This window comes from Strongylocentrotus purpuratus, unplaced genomic scaffold (genome assembly GCF_000002235.5).
Source record: "Strongylocentrotus purpuratus isolate Spur 01 unplaced genomic scaffold, Spur_5.0 spur5_scaffold_15, whole genome shotgun sequence".
Taxonomy (NCBI): Eukaryota; Metazoa; Echinodermata; class Echinoidea; order Camarodonta; family Strongylocentrotidae; genus Strongylocentrotus; species Strongylocentrotus purpuratus.
Genome location: NW_022145600.1, coordinates 6,259,043 through 6,281,984, shown reverse-complemented (window position 1 = coordinate 6,281,984; position 22,942 = coordinate 6,259,043). Strand labels below are relative to the sequence as shown.

General features: G+C 37.3%; 1 protein-coding gene across 6 annotated transcripts in view; it reads left to right on the top strand.

Moving 5' to 3' along the window:
* The window catches only part of LOC100888170 (pleckstrin homology domain-containing family A member 2), a 60,949-nt gene extending 51,455 nt beyond the window's left edge, over positions 1-9,494 (top strand). For 3 of the 6 annotated variants that reach the window (XM_030985444.1, XM_030985445.1, XM_030985446.1), the window contains 4 exons: positions 1,393-1,456; positions 2,112-2,195; positions 3,351-3,465; positions 5,360-9,494. In XM_030985444.1, coding sequence (XP_030841304.1) covers positions 1,393-1,456; positions 2,112-2,195; positions 3,351-3,419 — 217 coding nt within the window. In that variant the 3' untranslated portion in view covers positions 3,420-3,465; positions 5,360-9,494. Of the gene's footprint in view, positions 1-1,392; positions 1,457-2,111; positions 2,196-3,350; positions 3,466-4,305; positions 4,348-5,359 lie in introns of all 6 variants that reach the window. The other 3 variants (XM_011684562.2, XM_011684560.2, XM_011684561.2) reach the window with 3 other exon arrangements.
* The last annotated feature ends 13,448 nt before the right edge of the window (positions 9,495-22,942 follow it).

Sequence of the window (22,942 nt, the reverse complement as noted above, 5' to 3'; positions counted from 1 at the left end):
TATTATTGATAGTAACCTCATGAGCCACCTTAACGAACTCGATATTCTGGCAGAAAATCAACACGCAGATCATGTGAATCTCAACTTATTTTGACGATAAACGACCTGGCTAAGAACCTAGATGAAAAAGCCACCACAGATTTGATAACACTTGACTTTTCTAAAGCCTTTGATGTCATCCCCCACCAGAAGTTACTTCACAAGCTAGATTATTATGGAATCCGTTCAGATAACTTAAGATGGGTGACAAATTTCCTTACAAAACGACTTCAACGCGTATGTGTAAACGGAAAACATTCCGACTGGAAGCCAGTTCTAAGTGGAACCCCGCAAGGCACTGTGCTCGGTCCCCACTTGTTCTTGCTCTTCATAAATGACATTCACGACAAAGTCAAAAGCACCACCAAGCTATTTGCAGACGATTGCATGCTGTACCGTCCAGTGAAATCAGTGAACGACGTGGACATCCTGCAACAAGACCTTGATGCAATGGTGGAGTGGTCTCAGAAATGGGGCATGAAATTCAACCCCAAGAAGTGTGAATCAATGCGTGTCACCAGGAAGAAGAAACCGGGTAAATCTTCATACAACCTCCTTGGTGTCACCCTGGAAGAATGTAAGCAGACAAAGTACCTTGGTGTTGTGATCCAGAACGACCTCCGATGGAATGGCCAAACTCACCTCGCAACAACAAAAGCTATTGGGGTTTTGAGTTTTCTGAGACGCAACTTTCATCACTGCTCAACTTCCATTAAGGAGAAACTCTATCTCACTCTCGTTAGGCCACACTTAGATTATGCAGTTGCTGCTTGGGACCCATACACAGCTAAGAACATTTCTTCTATCGAACGAGTCCAGAGGCAGGCAGCCCGTTTTGTCACAAGCACTTATCAGAGAGAAGCAAGCGTCACCCACCTTCTAAATTCTCTTAAGTGGAACTCCCTCCAAGACAGACGCGAAGCTCACCGTCTAAGCTGTTTCCACAAAATGTTACATGGCCAGCTGGACATAGATCCCCGAACCCACATTAAACCTAAACCAGATCATAGCAGACGCGGGCACTCAAGTCAGTTTGAAATACCATTAGCCAGATTGGATGTATACAAGAACTCATTTTTTCCTCGCACAACCGAAGCATGGAATAATCTCAATCCGACCGTAGTATCCCTGACTGACTCAGCAAAGTTTAAAGTAGCACTCCTTCCGAAATAAGTCCACTCTCTGCCACCACGACCTCCAGTTTAAATTCCACCAGGAATCTTTTGGAGGAACAACAACCAAGTACCAAGTACCAAGTAATGTTTCCCAAGGTGTGGAAATGAAAGTGTTTTTAGCAACCAACTTATTATGATGTTTATGGTAGTTTTATATTTCATATTTTATCATTCACAGGCCCAGCATTCAGAGGGATAACTTATTTGAAATCATCAGTGCAGGAAGGACGTTCTTCGTACAGGTAATAAGACGCAGAAGGGCCTTATTGGAACAGAGCACATTTTCAGCTCTGGTCTGTAGTGATATTCTTCTTTTCCTTTTTGGTAGGGGCTTCTTGTTTGCAGGAGTATTTGGCAAAACTAACATGAAAAGTATTAATTAAGAATTCAGGTCCCACTTTCCTCAATGTCTTTTTTCTTTTCTTATTCCTTCAGTTTGTTTTGTTTTGTTCTTTGGTTCTCTTTTTTGGTATTCTCTTCATATCTTGGAAATTCATGTAATGAAAATTTCTGTGGGAACCGTACCTATACTATATATTTTCCAACAGCAACGTACAATGCCTTTTTAGAAATGTTACAATCAAAATTATTTCACAGAACATGAGAGTATTAAAGCCCATCTGTACTAGTTTACAGGAGGGATTAGACCACCCTGCAAGGTCACTGATGGGTGGTTATCTCATCAAATCAGCTCTCAATTAACATAAGAAAAAGAGGATCATGGCGGACCAATGGTCACTGATTAGGCATTGTTTGCTATAAAGAGGGCGCAAGTAGCTGTAAGTAGTGCAGTGGGGCTTTAAACAAAAAAGACAAGGCTCACAAATTTCTATACACCTTTACCGGATCCCAACTTCTATAAATATAAGTTTTGCATTTGTTTCCTCCTTCCTGCAGGCCTATACGCCGGGAGAGATGGCATCGTGGATTGAGTCCATTAGCGATGCGATCGCCACCAAGAAGAAGGGTCTAGAACAGAGTGTGAGTGTCAAGAAGCCTGTTCATATGGCATCATTGTATCTCTTTATACCCTGCTGTATGTGATGATGCGCAACTTTGCCGGGGCCTTTTATAATTAGATACAATCATGTAGCTCTTGTATAATTGGGTCAATCCCAAATGGTTTGGCCAATTTTCGTGACCGTCATTACAAGAATTGAGAAGCTATTTCTTTTATTTTGACCCCAACAATGTTTTTGCCAATAATGATTGCATGCAAAAAGAGTATTAGCGATGCTTTCGCCACCTAGAAGATAGGTTCAAAACAGAGTGCGATGTTAAAAAGCCTGTTCACACAGCGTCTTTGTATCTCTTTATAACTTGTTGCATGTGATGCACAACTGTGGCATTCTTAGCAGACACCATTTACCGTTTCCTGTATAAAATGGGGTATTACTTTCGTTCGGGCCAATTAATGTTCAGATACAAGAAGCAATAGTTATGTGTCATGTGTTTTGAACGACACATGTCAATACTGCATAAGCCCGCTAAAAGGGAAATTGGAATTTTGGAGACAGAGGGCATTAAATCATAGACATGCACATGATAGTTATCAACTAAATTATTCATACCCTTTAAGTTTTGTACTTTTTGAAGTCCCGATTTAATTTTCTTCTGAATGTGGCCTATTAAAGCTTACATCTAAAAGTATTCAACAAAGGCCCTAATTCAACCAGTCCACCTTTCATTCTTGAGTTCCCTGGGGGACAATAAAACATCAAATTAAAGAGGGGTATGAATAATTTAGTTTTATATATATATATTTAGGATATCTCTTTTAATCTGTAAATATGCTATATATCCAAGAAGGTTTGTAATTATCACCGCCGCAATTATAATCAATGTTTGTTTAATCAGGAATGAAAAAAAAATGCACATGTACTTGCCAAGTAAGGGCCATTTGTTGAGCTAAAATATATATTTTTGTACAGGCCCAGCTGACATAACTGCTTGCCAAAAGCTATAAATAGATATTTTAATCAGTGCAATATTATGTTATTCTAACTAGAATGTTATATTGCTTTCGTTTTGGTTATTTGTGTATTAGTATTGAATATATGTATATTTCACCACAAATCTAACCCGAATGTACTTCACTTTGATTTAAGATTTGTTATTGAATGTCATTGTTCTCAGGTTTTCTATTTGTGCAATGAAACCACTGGATTTGAAAAGCAAGGTACTTTGTATTCAAACAATGGATAACGATACGTTATATACAACAGAAAGGATTTCTATTCTCAAATACCAGGTTTTTAGATACACTTGTACTATCTTCAGTTGTATGAAGATGAGTGAATTAGATAACGCACTTATGATTTTGCTTCACGTTTTTTGTGTTACAGTGCTATTAAATTTTGAGATGTAACTGCAGAACACCCATCCATGCGTCAGTACATAGTGGTCAGGGTTTTGCTAAGGGTTAGGGTCGGTGTAAGTGTTATGGCTCGTGTTAGAGTTAGGGTAAAGATTAGGGTTAGGTTAGTGTTAGGGTCATGGTTAGGATTAGGGTTAGGGTTTAGATTAGGGTTATGGTTATGGTTATTGTTAGGGTAATGGTTAGGGTTAGTGATAGTGGTGGTTATTCTACCTAACTGCTAAGAAAGCATACCCGGTAAATGCTTGTTAGGCTTTAGGTCTTCTCTGAGGGACCTGGTAATGAGGATTAATGCCTTACCAAAGGGCACTAGCGCATCAACTGGGTTTCGAACCCGGGTCGCCGGATTATGAGACCACTGCTCTACCAACTGAGCTATCGCTATTAGGGTTAGGATTAGGGTTAGTGTTAGGGTCAGGGTTAGCATTAGGGTAAGGATTAGGGTGTGTTTTAGGGTCGGGTTCAGGATTAGGTTTAGGGTCAGGATTAAAATATGGATTAGAGTTAAGGTCGAGCTTGGGCCCTAGAGTCAGGGTCAGGGTTAGGGTTAGTCTTGCGGATTGGGTATTCTGTAGCTCTTCCAAACTTTATAGCACAACATACACATAGTTTGCTAACATTTGAATTTATTTTGCTTTTCATTTTGTTTCTTGTTTTATTCTTATATAATTGCATGCACGGCCTTCCTGCCATCATCTTGCCACCTTACGATAGTGATGTGAGCGGAAGGGTTTAAATTCATGTACAGAGTTGTAGGTGAGTTTGGCATGGAAAAAGAAAGCATGCGATTATACAAATATTGGTTAATAGACATGAAGACAAGGCAAGTCTGTGCTATTTTATTCCATACTTTATGGAAAAGATCCAAGATTATTCATATTTCTCATCCTTTCATTTGGTTTATACCCCTACTAGTGCATTGATCAGACTAAACAAATTACTAAGTAAAAATAGCTCAGCTGTTTGATCTCAGTTGATAACTCTGCATGTGCAACACTTTTGATTAAGTACATGCATGTGACATCTATTGACCACATAACCAGGACTTGCCCAATAAATAGTGATGACGGATATAATTATATAGTAGGTTTTCATGGGGAGATCAACGCCATTCGGGTGTTTACCCAATAAAAGGTGTTGTCAATCACCAGGATAAGCCTCAATTGTTATGACCAATAGGCCTTAATTATGTAAAGCTCTGCATTTTCCACCAATTACCAAGTATTAAATTTGGTTCACGCGTAATTCATTACAAAGTTGTAAATTATATTTCTGCACATTTCAAGAACAAGAAAAATCTAATGAAAAATGTAGTTGTGTCTTAAAACTACTATGAAATTTACATGTAGCTGTGGGATATTATACAGCATGTGAGATTCAAACATGAATATAAGAAGGAGGGAAGTAATAAATATTACTCCTTTAAAGTGGGAATGTGGAATGCAGAAAATGATAATATAAAGATTGGGAATGAACTGCACTGCATTAGCAAATCTTCTTGCATTGTTGAAACATATTTTGTATTTTGCAGTCATGAACATGAAGCATTCTGTGCACTTGAAATAAATAATTTAGAAAATATTGATTGAAATATTTGTACCAATAAAAGTACTGCACTTATTAAAGCAAAGACAGAGTCAAGAAATACTCTGCTACAAACCATTGTGCAACATACATGCATGGTGATCTTTTGTAATCAATGAAATCATTATCCGTGTTTCTTTGATCTTTGACTTTTGATCTTTGACCTTTGTTCTTTGACCTGCAGATGTTTGTGAATAGAATGGAAGGGAATACCTACCTATGACTGAGTCATCATTGCCATACCAGTAACTTATCTGAGCCATGTCCGGTAAACGCCGTCGTCCGCACCTCGCACGTCCTCCATCCCTGACGAAGAAATGTCGCAAATCATTCCTCCAGAGTTGGACGGCATTTTTGTCTCGCGTTCCTAATCTTCTTGCTCAGTTCCACACATAGGACTTCGAAGAGGGAAGTTCTGCTTATCCTAGTGATCAAGTGTCACAAATGTCTCCTTCAGAGTTGGACAGTTTTTTGTGGGGCTTTGCAATCCTAGTCTTCCGGCCCATTCCTACACAAAGGAATTCAAACAGAATTCAAAGAGGGAAGTTTTGCTTCTTCCGATGGAGAAGTGCTACAAATCTCTCCTTCAGAGTTGGACATGTTTGTCTCGCAGCTCAGCTCCACACATACATGTACATGTAGGAATTCAACGAGGAAACCTGTGCATCTTAATTACCCTAAACAGCAACTGAAATAGCTTGACTGTGGAGAGATGTCATAGTTTTAGATGTACGTGATGACATAGCAGTGCTTCCCTCCCTGTGAGTTGTTCAAAACAGCCAAAAATCTGGAGTGGGTCCTGGAATTCCCATTAAACTAAGTTATTTTTTCTTAAATTTTTTAGATAAACCAAGAAGTCACAATTCTTTGTGTCTGTATACACTTTATGGTTATAACAGATCAATCAATCTTACTGTACAAGGGTTAAAGATGCTCATGCGTGGGTATATAGAGGGCAGCACACGGACGTATGCACAGGAGCGTAATACCTGTTGGCTCAGTGTTATGCAGTGATTGCCAAGTTACCTACTTCATGAACGACTATATACCCATGCAAGAACATCTTTAAAGTATCACAACCTCATCATTATTTGATCGTTTTTTGTCTACATTTTCTTTATTTGTCAGAAATATATATCAAATTCCAGTGTTTATGCTTGAATTGAGAGGAGGTTTGCTAACTGCTGGCAGAAATCATTTTCTGAGAAATGATGGGATATTTGAACAAATTTTTTAATGTAACTTTAGTGATTCTGATCAAATTTGATTGATGATACTAGCAAACATCTGACCTAATTATACCATTCCATAATATATTTCTGTTTAACTTTAACTAGCAAAATAAAACACTATACACGTGTAACATCAAAGCAATAGAATATACATTTTTGTACGGCTTCTGAAAACTCTTCTATGTCGAAATTGAAAATATAGGTTTACATCTACATGTTCATGTACATGTAGATGCCCGAGCAATTTCATAATTCCATGTTACTGCATTTAACTTTATTTTCCAAAAAGGATATCAGTATTACCGGTAACTGTGTTATTCCTTTTTGGGGATTTCTGTTTCAATATGAAGGGGTACAGTCCACTGCAAGATACATCAATATTATGAGGATATTAGCAGTTATTTTTATTTTTATTTTCCGTAGAGAAGTTTGGGTGTTGTCGTGAATATTTTTCTTATATTTGTATATAGATACAATTGTATATTAACTTTGACTTGTGTAAAGGATGTACCTGTATAGATATTATGCTTATTGTTTATATTATGAATCGGCACAGATGATTATATTATACCAGTTCACAATGATAGGGAAAAGGAATTTTGATTTGATCATGGTCGCAAACTTTGAAGATAAAGTTGAGTTCTGGTCATGCAACTGCATTCTGAAAGAAACTGTGTGGAAGAGAGTGAAAAAAGTTGGTCATGTAGCAACCAAGTATATAAATGATAAGAAATCAGCCCAGTTTTGCAAAAGGTCACATGCAATTAACACAAAAATGTGTATACGGGACTACATAAACATGTGGCATTAAAGTTGTGTTGTTGTTCTTGTCATTATTTCAAATACGAGGGCATTTGAAGAGCCACCCTCTTCAGGGGACATTTCTTTCTATTATACTCTTCCACGCTGAGGTAAAAGTAATAAAAAGTTCACAATTTACATCTTTCCCAGAACTGGACCTTCTCTTTAACTCTTTGTTTGCTTTGGTCAACTAATTGAACAATCATGAGATTGCCACAGTCAACCTTTGTCACAAGGACTGTTTCTATGTATCTTGATAATCAAAACCATGTGCCAGTATGGGTTTAGATCATTAATTTCAGTAACTCCTTTGCTTGCCTCCAGAAACTAAATTGTATCGTGTGCATTTATGGAGCTATTCCAAGAGGCATTACACATACTTATTTTCCTGACCGTGAGAAAGTAGTATTAATTTTGATGGTCATTGGTCAACCTTTAAAGGTATCGTGTAGACCGCTGATAGCCAGAAGGGCTTTTAATTTAATTCCTAAAAACAGCATTAATGCCCTTCTGCTTCTAAGGAAATGTGATGACAATCAGTCAGAATAATACAGAGAGTGTCTTAAAGGCTTTCATATTTTAATAGCAGATTTTACTTCTCTTTTGTGGCAAAACGTACCTGAACATTAAATTCTTTGAATTCCTACCGCATAATGTAATGAAAGAGAAGAAGAAGTGATAAATTGGAGACATGTAAAGAATTTGGCATTTGAAGATGGACATTGATTAAGTTATTGGGCAAGAGTTTAACAATTTTTATGTAAAATGAAAATCTGTACAAGTAGAAAACATTTGTTAAACTTAATGTCTTACATGCTGAAAAAGAAAGACTGCTCTTCATTTGGGTTAATGCATCTAATTTTCATGTTTATTTCTAGTGTTTTATTTCCTTTTTAATAGCATTGTTTTGTTATGTAACTTTAAAATGAAGAATACTTACTCCTTATGGTAGAATATATTTTTACAAAACTGCAAAGTCTGTTAATTGATGGTAAAGTGCTTTCAAACCTTCTTTCATTAATAACTTTTTAAGGGGTCTTTCATTTTTATGTTTTGTCAGTCTTTCTTTGTTTTATTAGGGAGTATTTGATGGTATTTACTGTGTGATCAAATCAGGTATGGTTTGGAAAACATTCCCAATATAAGAGTACGATATAGAACCTGTTACTCATTGAATACTGAAAGGGTATAAGTATCCAGTGTTTTTTAGGCCTTTAGCTACGGATGATAGCCCAACACATTCTTAATATTACTGTCACAGATTAATCTCTTTACTAATTGTTACACTTTGTCTCACATTATCACATGCAATACACATAGCTAGAATAATATTTCTAATATTTCTATAAAATTCTGTAAAGCTTTTGTAAAAGATTGAAAATTGCGGCAGCGGGCTGTCCATATATTGAATACTGCATGTTTATATGTCCAATTGTTTTATTTACAAATATCCTTATTACAGTACATGTGCTGTGATAATTCCTGCATATTGAACTAAAACACTAAATACCTTACTGCACATGCTCTATGTCATCAAGAAAATCCTTTTTGCACTGAAATTGTATGCAATAATGCCCTTCTAGTTCACCGCTAAACTTGAAGGCTTCCACTGTTCTTTAAATCCAGGTTTTGAAAAGATCATAAAGGCAATAAGAGTTCTGTCTTCCGCATGAATAACTTTGACACAAAGTATCGGTATGTCTTGATCTTTTGAATGATTTACCTTACATGATTTAAGGGATAAATGGAATATGCAATGCATAGTTGAATTATAATCTTTCTAATGGTTCATAATCATAGATAAGGAAAACAAATTAAAATGTTGGATAATTATGAGCTTGTTATAAACACACAAGTGAAACAAATTCAGGTGAATTAAATTTTCAAAGTGAAAACTTTTTTTTTTTTTTTTAAAGATTTGAATTAGCTTACAATTAGACATGAATTTTTCATGAATAAAAATATTTGGAAATTTTACCAAAAAAAAAAAAAAGACCACAGCCCTACAAGATTCCTACAGGAGGACTGTAATTTGATTGCACTTTTTTTTTAAAGTTTGATATTTGCGCAAATAACACAAAGCTATTCCATTGCCTCTTTTACAATACAACACTTTTGTAAAAGTTACAGACAAAATATGTTTTCTCCTCCAAATTCCACACATCCACCCTTAAAAGAAGCTCACCATGAAGCTATCTTTTTTTGCATATCAGAAATAGTGACATGGTTGTGTTTACAGATATTGTTAAATCTTCATGTTAACAATTTATAACGGTGGTAAACGCATGTCGTAGAATGCTGTAGGGAAGGGCCATCTTGTTTACTAGTAGGGATACCTGTTTTCATGCCACCATAGCCAGACTCCATGCCATGATGACCTCCCATTTAGGCTTTGTAATAACAGGACATTTTCGTAATCTCATCAAATTTAATGCATACATCTTTGTTAGGTGCCAGGGGACAAATTGTCTAATTCACCTGTTAAAAATAGTTGTTATACATAGCGTGTTGTTAGGTATGACAAGCCATAATATGTGTCAAAAAGATGTTAACTCTATGTTATTAAAGTGTGTTTATGAGTTAACGCTTTTCTGGCCCAAAGCTGATGGAAAATAAGATATAATTCATCCCTCTTTTGTGTGTGATTAATTAAGCAACATTAATTAGTTTTGTCTGTGATTATCAGAGCATTGTGCAGAAGAAGTTCAAAAACAGAACAGACCATGTACCACACTTCATAGGCAAATAATGGCTCCCAAAACAGTGATCAATTTCTTATAAGATAGCCTTCTTATTGCCAAAAGTTGTGTTTTCCTACAAAATCATGTTGTATGTTATCGCCTATTGCACATTTATATATGGGGAAGGATATAGGTAAGGAAAAAATGTGTACAGATTTACGAGGAAACTTGTAAAAATGAATGTGGATAAAGTTGCTTTTGCAATGGGTATATAAAAATGAAAGAGAAATATATGATATTATTTGCAATGTGCTGTTGTAATGTGTATGTGATTGATTCAGATTTGTTCAAGATTTATTAGGCCTACTGTAATATTATTTTATTTTACATAAAGATTATGATACTAATATGTGTGTGTGAGAGAGAGACAGAGAGAGACAGAGACAGAGAGAAGGGGAGAGAGAGAGAGAGACAGGAAAAAGAGACAAAGAGGAGAGAGGTTTAGGGGAAGAAGGGATATAGATGGGGCAGAGATGGAGATATAGAAAGGGGAGAGGAACAAGGAAGGTTTAGGGGGGGGGCATGTTAGAGAAAGATATAAAAACTATTGAATATACAAAGAAATGTTATATGCAAAATGTACCTGAGATGATTAGGGTATTATGATTGCATAACAAAATAAAACAAAACGCAGGCAAATTAAATGAAGATAACAAACTCAAATGTCATGCTTAGAACAGATGAAAGTAGAAGTTGACACCAACTAGTCCGCATACAAAAGATCGACCGTTTCAAATAGGGACGATGAAGTTGCTTTGTATCCATTTTTATTTTAGTGGGATTTCCCCTGTATCGCGAACCTCGGTTTAATGCTAAAACTCCATCTCATGCTCATGACTTAGTTTTTTTTATCCTGCTCCTTTGCTCCTTTCCTCTATCGCTAACTAACATTACGAAGAACGAAACATGTCCACATCTACGCTAGATCGTTATCGTTCTTCTGTGTCCTTTCGTATTTCTCTTTCTATCTCTCGACCCCCCCCCCCCTCCCTCCCCTTCTCTTTCCTCTCCCTCTCTCTCAGTTTCTCTCCTTCTTCCACCTCTCTCTCTCTCTCTCTCTCTCTCTCGCCCCCTCTCTTGGCCCCCTGTCTGTCTATATCTCCTTTTTGGGGGGTCCTTTTCCCTATTTTTTTCCCTCATCCGCGAGTCACCTCATGCTTGATAGAGATGATCAATTATCTCGAAGCATCGTTTGTCAAGCACGCCCTCATCTGAATGGAGGAGGAGAACGTCAAAAATATATATATATATTTTTTTTTATCAATGGTGTCCCTGTTCTACTTTTTTCCATCTCTTTAATAATTAACGCCAAAGCAGAGAAGCAAAGACTACTAAGACTTACCAGTAATGTAAACTTGATGTGTTTGCAGATCATCGAAGGGATTGTTGTTCTTAACTTCTACATGTTATGTTTTTAAGCTGAAAACGTGATCATGTTTCATCAATCGAATAATTCCATTTTCAAGGTCTTCCAATCTGCTCTATATAGGAATCACGTGCAATTCATCGAATTTCTTGAAAGAAAAAAAAAATTCATTCGCTATCCTTTACTTTTTATTGCCAATGTTTTTTCTTCAAATGTCCAGTACGGCTTGACAGCGAATCAGTAGATTTCAAACTGTCCGCCCCCTCCCAACCCACATGTCGATAAGGAGACAGTGGTGAAGAAAAACAGTCATGGTGCCACTTGTGTTTCAAGGGGGCGTACCCTCCCCCAAACTCGCCACGAGGTCTAACAACATGTTCTCAAATTTGCCAACAAATTTTTAGTACCAATATATCAATATCAAAACTTCACAGGGTTGATATCGATACTTTGCAGGTTTCCATCTTTGTGTCAAAATTACTCCAATAACCTACTTCCTCCGGCATTCCACAACCTGTTTGTTATAAACAACACAATTCATTTTTATCCGACACGAAACTCTTAAAACTTTCATATGATCAATCCAAAATGGCTAATTGCTCATAAATCTCTCCGACACCATGGCCCTGATCTATGAAATAGTCTCCAAACTACTGTTTAAACATGTACTACGGTATATTCTTTCAAGGCTGCCATCAGCAAACAAGTCATGAATTATCAACTGTGTTTTTTTTTAAAGATAGGATTATCTAAATGATTTATATTATGATTTTTTAATGATATATATATCATATTATATATTTGTTTACTTATTCATAGCAACCAAAGGGTTGGATTGATAATATATACATTTTCAACATGATTATGAACATTATTAAAATTGAGTACAATGAAATTGATAAATTAAGAATATAAATACATGTACAGTAGGTCATTAATACATACACATTAATACATTACAATATATATGTACCTAGTTTGTATATTAGTTTCTATTATGTTGAAAGGTGCAGAAATAAAATCAAACAAATGAACAATTTGTTTGAGAAGTAGCAAAACAGAAAGATCATCATATCAAACAGTTTTGACATATAAACATGGAAAAGAAGAAAAGATGTGCATGATTGTATTTGGTACAACAATGGATGGATTTGCCGATAATAACTGTGATGGTTGGGGTAGAGATATACCGACCCCCACCTCCCCCTTCTAGCAGTACCCCTACTTCCGTTCATTTGCCTCTCACCCCTTGTACTTTAACCCAGATCTTTGCTTCAGCCCAACTTTCCTCGTGAGGCAATCACCAGCTCGAAACCCAGGACGAGTTCGACCTCCTAATGTCCGCTTATCAACCCAAATTTTGCCTAGACATGCTAAAAGGTCTTCTCAATTCCTCTTCTTCTGCTGCCAGTAATCTTCAAAGTGTTACGCAGCCTATCACGAAGATATGAAGGAAGATCATTACCAGTTGTGCGTGCAGGCACACTGAACCAGGGTGGTATGCGAGAGGTGAAGCATATTGACGTGTATGTAGTATGGCTCTTCTACACAGGGGGCCTCCAGCATGTCTAATTAAAGGGAGTGTAGCTTGGCAAATACTGGTCAACGCCATCTACGTCTACTTTTGGACAACTGCACTTAAACGAATGAACTTATTAATTAATGGTAGTCAGCAACTTAATCTCTACATGCATGGTCAGCGTTCGCGAAACAGACCGAAGTTCTCCTCACGCTTCGGTTTCTCGTATGTTGCACGCACGTGATTGCTGCGGCCGCGTCGTCCGTATAATATTGGATATGATCCTACATGTTTTTGTTTAAATAATTGTAATCAAACTTGAATTTAAATAATTAACGTACAAGGCGGGCAGCGGGGGTAAGGGAGCTGTAGCCGCGCAACCCCTCTCCTCTCTCCCCTCCCCCAGCAGGGAGGTGGACAATTTGTACATTCTGTATCATAATCATTATTACTGCAATGTCAATATTTTGCTCGCTTCCTTTGCTCTCTTACAACAGTAGAAAATGAAAATTGGAATTAAAACCCCACCCTACTAAAAAATCTGTTCCTGCTTCTTTCAAAAATAATCCTCATTATGATGAACATTTATGATTTACATAGCTAATGATATTCGAAATGCTAAAGTAAAATGTAGGTTGAATGTGCATGAATATAGTCTTTTTATTTAAACAAAATTGAACCGAAAGGTCAATCAATAATTCATGCAGTCTGCTGTATGTCTGCAGCTCTTATTCATAATTCTTCCCTTCGTCTTCTTCCTTCTCCTTTCCCATCTTTGTTTATATTTTATGAAGCTATATTAGGAGCATGGAAGAGTGCTTGCTCGATCACGTGACCTCTCTCATACCACCTGCCTACGGACTGCCTAAGCCAACATCATCAAGGGGTCGCCGCAGGAAATTACACTCCATAGTAGCGGGTCCATGCATGATTGTCTGGCCGGGGGGGGGGGAGGGGGAGGGGGGAGGGGAGAGACAAACTCCACACACACACGTACGCAAACACGCACACACACGCACGCACACACACACATGCCCAAATAATGGCATCAAATTGTAGATGCTCTTTTAACCCCACCCAAAAAATTATATTGAAAAATATTTTTTTGTTGTAAATCACCGTTTCATTGTTGTTGTTGTTGTTGTCGTTGTTGTGGAGGAGGTGGGGGGGGGGGGGTTATATAAAATTACGTTTGGGGGTGCATGATAAGGGGCACATATTTTTGTTCTTCTTTATTTGGATTTAAGGAAAGTTAGATTGGATTTTGCAGGGGAAGGGGGGACCCGGCCCACGTCCCCTAACCTTTTTATTCACTACTCCTCAACATCCGATCTCGACCGTTTCCCCCAGTCACGTGACGAACGTTCCAAACATGATCTCGTCACCTGCTTGTCTGTTTGAAGATGTTGTCAATGTGACACCGTTTTACATCCCCACTATAATAAGACACAACAGTACCAGCGGCGAAGATAGGGTGCACGGGACACAGAGGTCCCAATCGAATGGTGAGAGTGGACGAATAAAAGGAACGCGGTCCCAACGGCTTTCGAAAAGTCTACCTAAGACAATTTCAATGGCACTGCCAATTTCTTACTTACTAAAGTAACCTGATCATGATGTCTAACGGTTATACATGTACAAAAAATGGCTATTGAGTTAATTTTGTAATATCTTTCCGATCATGTTAACAAAGAAAAAAAATTAAGGTACCAGTAGAATGGGAGCGAGAAAAAAAACGTGAATGGAAGATAATACTTCTGCCCTCCTTCCACATCCTAACTTACTATATTGCTTTCAAATTCATCAACCTTATAGTACCACCGCCTCGGGACAGCCCCCCCCCCCCCCCACCCGACCCCGTGATATGGTGCCCACGCTCCCTCCACCCACCCCACCCAGGCTCCCTACCATGAATTACCAACAATATATGCTGCTGTACAAAATTGAAGGGAACTATTCAGTGATACACATACAAACAAATAGGATTCAAAAACGGAATTATATCAATTCTAGTTGTTTTGTTGTTCTTGTTTATTCTTATCGTTTCTTTTCGTTTAGCTTTGTTTGGTTGTTTTTAACTTATCGCCCATACTACTATCCAATGTGCTTTTATTGTGAGAAAAGGACTCGTTGTCTTGATGTGTCCCGGCACGGGTTCACATGTCCTTTCTATGACAGGGATATTATTCCATTAGTTGGATGTTTTCTCCCTCTCTCTCTCTCTCTCTCTCTCTCTCTCTCTCTCTCTCGCTTTTTCCGCTTCTTTTTGAAGTGTAAATATGTCACGTAATGAGCTCAGCGAGTCTGCGATCACTCAAGTTGAAAGTGGAGGGGAGCAGCCAGACTCATCCCCCTCCATCTCAGCGTCAATTTATTCACTTTCTATTTTTTCTCCTTCTTTACTTATATGACTTTCCATCCCTTCCCTCTTCTCGCCCCACCCTTTCTCTCTCTCTCTCTCTCTCTCTCTCTCTCTCTCTCTCTCTCTCTCTCTCTCTCTCATGCTATCTTTGTATCGGCTTCGGTCTTTTATATGTTTGTTGCAATGACGAATATCGTCATTGCCTTGTTTTCGTTTCTGTATGTTCTTCTACATCATATTCCCGCATATTCCATCATTTTCTTCGCATACTCCCGTTTTTGTGAAATCATGACAAAAGTGTGTGATGAGCATGCACCAGTTGTAGCTCAACACGGTAAAAGGAGAAAGAACGAACCTAAGAAACCTTGGATTACAAAAGCTATAATGAATTCCATAAAAAAGAAACATACAATGTATTCACAGGTTCTTGCCACCAACCACAATCCTGTCTATTTAACAACATACAAGAAGTACAGGAATATGTTAACTACAATAATCAGAAACTCAAAGAGAAATTACTATAGTAGGATATTCCTTGAAAATAAGGGTGATACTAGCAAAACATGGAAGACTGTAAACGAGATTTTAAGTGGTGGAAACAATTCGTTTAAGCCAACAGTGGTGGATAAATTGTGTGTGAATGATACTGGTACTAATGAAACCCTGTGTAATGAACAAGATATTGCAAATGCATTTAATGACTTCTTTGTTAATGTTGGTCCAAATTTGGCGAATGCCATACCAAACACAAATCGTAATACAGAGAAAGTTTTAGACGATGGTGTAGACAAATCTTTCTTCTGGAAACCAGTTACTGAGACTGAGGTTAACAACCATTTAATAGCCTTGAATGTAAAGAAAGCTAGTGGGTATGATAATATGCCAATCAAGCTGATAAAAGATGCTGTGCACTATGTAACTTCTCCCCTTACATTTATTTTCAATCTGTCTTTCACCTCTGGTAAATTCCCAGATGCCTTTAAAATAGCAAAAGTGACACCTGTTTATAAGAAAGGACCTAAAGATGAAGCAGGAAATTATAGACCTATTTCAGTATTACCTGTTCTTGGGAAGGTTTTTGAAAAAATTGTAAATAATAGGCTTCTTGACTTTCTTGAAAAAAATCATGTATTATATGAGCACCAGTATGGCTTCCGTAAAAAATACAGTACAAAATTGTCAATGATAAATTTAGTTAACACTTTGAGGAATTCAATGGATGAGGGAAGAATCACACTTGGGATATTTGTAGACTTTAAGAAAGCATTTGATACAATTAATCATGATATTTTATACAGCAAACTTTCACACTATGGAATACGAGGAATAGCATTACAGTGGTTTAAGGACTATTTTTATAGAAGATTTCAATTTGTACAGTACGGAAATGTAACATCTCCCATGCTGCCTTTAACATGTGGTGTACCGCAAGGCTCTGTCCTAGGCCCAACGCTTTTCCTACTTTATATTAATGATATGCCATTTGCTACACGTTACTTTAACTTTCGACTCTTTGCGGATGACTCAAACTTATTCCATACATTTCCTGAAGGGCAAAAAGAAATTGATATGACTGAAGTGAACACAAATCTTCAAATTGTTTCAGACTGGTGTAATGCTAATAAACTGACAATTAATTTACAAAAGACGAGTTATATGCTAATAAGAAACCAGAGACGGCAGATTAATGTTCAAGGGCAACTGGCTATATCAGAAGCTGAAATAATAGAAGTTGATTCTTCGCTCTTTGTTGGGATAAAGATTGATAAACACTTGACTTGGAAACCCCACATACAAATGGTTAATAAATGCATCAGACAAAAAGTAGGAATCCTCTTCCGCTTACGGCATTTTGTGCCTAGAAATATCCTAGTGTTGTTGTATAAAACCTTTATTCAACCTCATATATCATACGGAATTGAAGTGTGGGGGAGCACTTACAAGTCTCACTTAAATTGCATACTGTATACACAGAAGATGGCCATACGGACAATCACATTTAGCCATTTTATGAGTCGTTCAGCACCATTGTTTTACGAATTGAAAATCTTAGATATTAACAAGTTCTATGAGTTGTCTCTATGTACATTTATGTATGACCTAGTACATAATAATTTACCTCACTGTTTGACGGATTATTGTGATAAAATTGAGCATAGATACAATACAAGAAAAAGAGAAAAGGGCCATCTACGTATACCACTGTATAAAACAACACAAGGCAAATTTTCAGTAACTTGTGTAGGAACCCGATTATGGAATGAACTTCCCGATGAAATCAAAAACAAAGGGTCTAGAAACACTTTTCGTAAACATCTCAACGATTACTTGATGAATAAGTGATTGAATTATGCAAGTACACATGTATATATTGTAAATAATCTCCATATTACATTTTTGTTGTTTTTTTTTGTCAAAAAAATGCAATTTTTGTATAAATAATCTGTAGATACATGTATCTATGACTTTTTAACCTGGTATATCCTCTTCATAATTATATTTGGAGTGTAGAAATTGTGCTACGGTATTACTCAACATGTATACTTCTACTGTCAAGTTTTATTTTTTGATAATGATATATTTATTTTTGCCAAGTGTGTGCTAAGAACAGGGGCCAGACTCGACTAGCACATGTGCTATTATTTGGCTCCTTTTCATCACCTTCTATATTCTATGAGAAAAGACATATGTCTAGCATATCAATACTTTGTTAGGTTTTTCTTTAATATGATCTATAATATTCATTTATGAACATGTACCATTCACGATGTATTCAAATGTTTAATCACTGATGTTATTGATGATGAATAAATCAAATCAAATCAAATCAAATCAAATCAAATATTTTGTCGAATCCTACTTTTCGATAGATATCACGTTTATCTCCATAGACTCGACCCATTCTTCTTCACTTTTGTTGATTTATTTCTTTGATATGTTACCGTTTTTTATGCTGCCTTTGTTCCGCTTTTTTCTTCTAATCTGCTTATTATCATGTTATAGTTAACCATCTTATTTTGTTCGATTTTGATTTGAAGGCCAAGGCGCCGAAACCTTCCAATCCGAATTCGACCTGCTTCGACAGTCTTATCATTTATCATCACACACATTAATGTTGCATACCCTTCAGCGCCAATTTTGTTTCCCGTCATCTTTCCTCTCATTGAGTTCATCACTTCTCCCTTTCGTTCGGTGGCATTGCCTCAAATTCTGAAACAAAATCCTGGATTTAGCTCATGCTGCAATCATAATTTGAAACTTTTCTTAGGCCAGTCAGGAATCCCATGACTTTTACAAGCCGATTGACTGTCCATTTATGAAGATATTTATGATTGGAAATCGAAATTTCATTTTTCGTTTTCCTTACGGTTTTTATAACACTACAGTCTATTGGGGAAAATGTATATGGTAAAACCGGTCACTCAAAGATTTTTACTTTTTTGAGGCACTTCATAATCATTTTGAAACGCATTTTTGTTAAGGCTTCAATATTACACCATATCACAAACACTGATAACACGTAGGGCCATGCATCTCAGATTTAACATTGTTAAACGATGCCTTTAAAGCCCATCAATACTAGTGAACAGGAGGGATTAGACTACCCTGCAAGGTCACTGGACAGGTCGTTATCTCATCAAATCAGCTCTCAATAAACATAAGAAAAAGAGGATCATGGGGGACCAATGGTCACCGGTTATGCATTATTTGTTATATAGAGGGAGCAAGTCGCTATAAGTAGTGCAGTGTGGCTTTAAATCTTCAGACAGTTTGTATTTTCTGTCTGCCAATCTCGCTCTTCTCCTTGCTTGATGGAAAATGGAGTGGAAAATGAAGGGCAAATGTGCATCATGGGCGATGACGTCATTTCAAGGTCATTGCCAGAGAAATTGAAATAACGATTTTCGTAGCTGATGGGTCTTGTGGATGAAAGTGGCCCCTAGGTGCATGTGGTATTTTTAGGGAGCATCACTTATCGTAGCCTAATAACAACTGCGGTTCAATATAATTTCTTCTTGTCTTTATTCCTCTCTGTTCATCTTTCGCTCCCCCCCCCCCCTCTCTCTCTCTCTCTCTCTCTCTCTCTCTCTCTCTTCTCTCTCTCTCTCTCTCTCTCTCTCTCCTCTCCTCTCTCTCTCACTTCACTTTCATTCTTGATTGTGCCTAACTCTCGAATTCTTTTCTCCCCCTCTGTCACCCTTAGTCCCGATTATGCATTTATGATTTCATTTCAAATTCAAATTAATTTAAATTTATCAGAAGACGACCAGCATTGGATCATTGGATAAGAACATGAAGAATCGTATTAAGTGAAAGCATATAGGGCTGAAATATGCAGGTTTCTTTCAAGTGAATTGCTGTGGTCTATAGTTGATGAATCACCGGACTTTGAATCACAAGGATGTCGGGTTCATACTTCTTTACTCTGTCGTTTGGCGAGACATTAACATTTGCCACTCCCGTAGTAACCGAGTACCTGGGGGGGGGGGGGGGTGTTTCATCAACTAAAATTGATTTCGATTTTAAAAATCAACTGTAAGGCCGAATCGACTTTAGCTTAAGATACTTGTGAACTGTTTCATCAAATCGATTTTAAGCTAAAAGTAGATTTTAGAGCTCTGTAATCAAGACTAGTCAATTTGGAGTTAATCGATCACAAAATGGCATCGCTAAACTACTACAAGAGAGTCCTTGAAAAGTAAGTCAATTTCGTTTTACTTTAACAATACTAATTCTATTGATAAAAACTTTGTTTTGAGGGAAGAAGAAATTTATTCCTATCATTTGCGCTAATTCAGAATCATATCCATACTTTGACCAGTAACTATGGCGTGGAGATACCCTACTAAAACATTGATCTTCATTAATTGTTCAGATAATGGTCATGATTTAAAAGTTGTTATGTTTCTTACCTGTTTTGTGTCAATTTCTTCTGATCTTTTTTGGAGTATTTTTCCTAAAAACGAAGACTTGTATTATAAACACTTTCTCACGGGATTCACGGCAAACTGCTGCACATTATAATTGCATACCGCACCGACGGTGGGTTGCGGGCGAGGGTAAAAAATGAATATGATTCTGAATTAGCGCCCTCTCCTTTTTAAGCAAATAACTTTTCTTTTATTAAACCGAACGTTATTTAAGATAAATATAAATTAATATCCCATATTTTTCATCATATCAAATTGCGTAATGCAGGCGCCAGGAGCGTTTCCCTTGTTTGTTTGTGCGGTGGAGTAAAATGAATCATTCAAGCAGAGATGTTGGCCCCCAAAAAATTGAACTGAAAGGTGAGTGAAGGTTTGCCCACGCATTCTAGTAGTTTTCGCTAGAAGTGCTTAGGGTATGTTTATGCTCAACTTTTTCTGGCCAGAATCAGGTATCTGTTACGCGTGCAGTTCAAAACACGGTTGCGTCCTTTCTCACTTTTGTAGAATCACCGCAAAACGGCGATCACGATCGCCGATCGTAAACTCACAAAAAGGTGCGTTTACAATTTGTAAACGCGTTTAAATGGGGTCAACGCACTGACCTCCAGTGGGTCTACGTATTAGGTCCATGGTCTACGCATGGACCAGGGCTACGTAGCATGCACAGTGCAGGTTTGCGAATCCAGCTGCAAGGCCAATTAAGGCCACCCAGTGAGAATTGCATGGAGGAGCCAGAGAAGTGAGCATAAACAGTACACCGTGGAACTGCGATTACGATGAGCGTTTACGATGAGCGTTTTAAATTTCTGCCTTCAAATTGAGCTTAAAGGCACCCTTAGTCACATGTTCATAAACGTGATCTACACTGGTGTCCATGAAGTAGATCTTACACGTTATCTGTGTTGAAGACAAAGTAGTCTGTTTCAAGAACAGTTGAGTTTTTAAAAAGGTAACCCAAGACGGTGTGAAATATACATTTTCCTTTGTTACAAGAAATGGCTAAACAGGAATCTGATCATCACCAAGTTGTGTTATCGAAAAATTTGTGACTTATTTGGTCACAACATACTTGATATAAAAGATTACAGAACTGATTTTTGTTTTCGATCGGTGAAATAACTATGCCCATGGTCATAGCATGTGCGATCTGAAATGGTTTAGAGAAGTATATTGGTTACCACTATGCAGTGAATAGGGTATTCATTTGAAGTGAGGTTACATATTAAACTCGTGTGACACATTGGTTTCCAGACTACCCCCCCCCCCCCCCAGGGGGGGGGGGGGCGTTTCATGAAAGAATTAGTCGGTGGTTTTCACCGACTAATATCATGTTCACCGATTTAGTCAGCGATGAGTAAATTTTACCAATCACAGTCCTGGAAAATAGTTGGTGACAAAAGAATTGTCGGTGAACATGATATTAGTCGGTGAAAACCACCGACTAATTCTTTCATGAAACGCCCCCTGATCACCTGCTTTGAATGTTCAGAAGTTGCATATAATGAATGCTATGAACAGATAATTCCGATGTATCCATGTATATAGGAAAAGTTTCTGGATTCAAGATTGCAAGTATCGTGAAATCTAAAAATATCAAATACGGTGGTTTATTACTATTTAAACAGATTTTGCTCTCTTTTAACACGTCCAACTCAAGAGGAGTAGCAATTTTTTTTAAAGAACACTCTCCCTGTAAATATTAATAGAATTAAAGTAGATATCACATATAAAAATGTTTGTATGTTTGTTAGTTGTTGTTGTTGTTGTTGTGGGGGGAGTTGGGGGTGGCGAATAGCTAACTTTTCGACAAGTGCTTCGCGTCGGAAAGATAGCTTCATCCAGATCGCCTCGGAAGTGATAGTTAGTCCCATCACCTTCACTAATGGTAATTACCTGCTCACTATACCGTCCTATGAAATTTATTTCCTGAAGTTTAGGTCCAAAGGTAGTGGATATAGCTTTAATGCAATAACGAAAGATGTGTGCGCTTTTAAAATGGCACCGGTATACTCCCCAGGGAGCGGAGCGTATGCACTATCATATGTGGATTAGCAAATAAATATCCAGTGACCAATGTTATACTAACTACAATGTAAAGCTCTTAGAAACGTAGTATTAAGCGCTATACACAAGTGATTTTTATTATTATTATTTCAGTTCAGTCAGTTCAGTTTATTAAAAAACACATGGCATAGTAATCATGACGAACAAACATGATCCAAATTGAGACCCCAAAAAGCAATGCTTGTGAGTGGGGCCCCTGTGGAGGATGGACATCTCAATCCCAGCGGATTGGCAAAGAGACCAACGTGTTTCGTACCAGTTCCACATAAACTTCACGACACCGATTTATAGTTGTAATCATAGTATACAAAACGTTATCCGTGGAATAGGACGAAACGTTCAATTCTATACAAACTCAAAAAATTCTCAAAAAAGACTGTACTTTTAAAAGGTAGGTCTTTTCCAAGGTCAGGGGAATGTGAAATGGAGCAGAACTTATTTACCATTGATTAGCTCCTGAAATATATTTAAACGTCATAATTACAAAGTGTTTGCTTGTCCGGCTAGGTTTGTTATCGAGGTCAAATCTTGCTATAGAAATAGTCTTTTTTTTCTTTGGTCGTATTCACGTTTACAGCTCAATGAATATCTCTGACACGTACACCTTTAACAAACAATGATAGCATTCATAAACACGAGATGGAATTCTGCTGTCATTTTACCTCCATTCTTCTTATGTATTATTTCCACTCTGAGCTTATTCATTTCTGAATTGGAATGCGTGTGTATATAATTATAATAAACAATAATA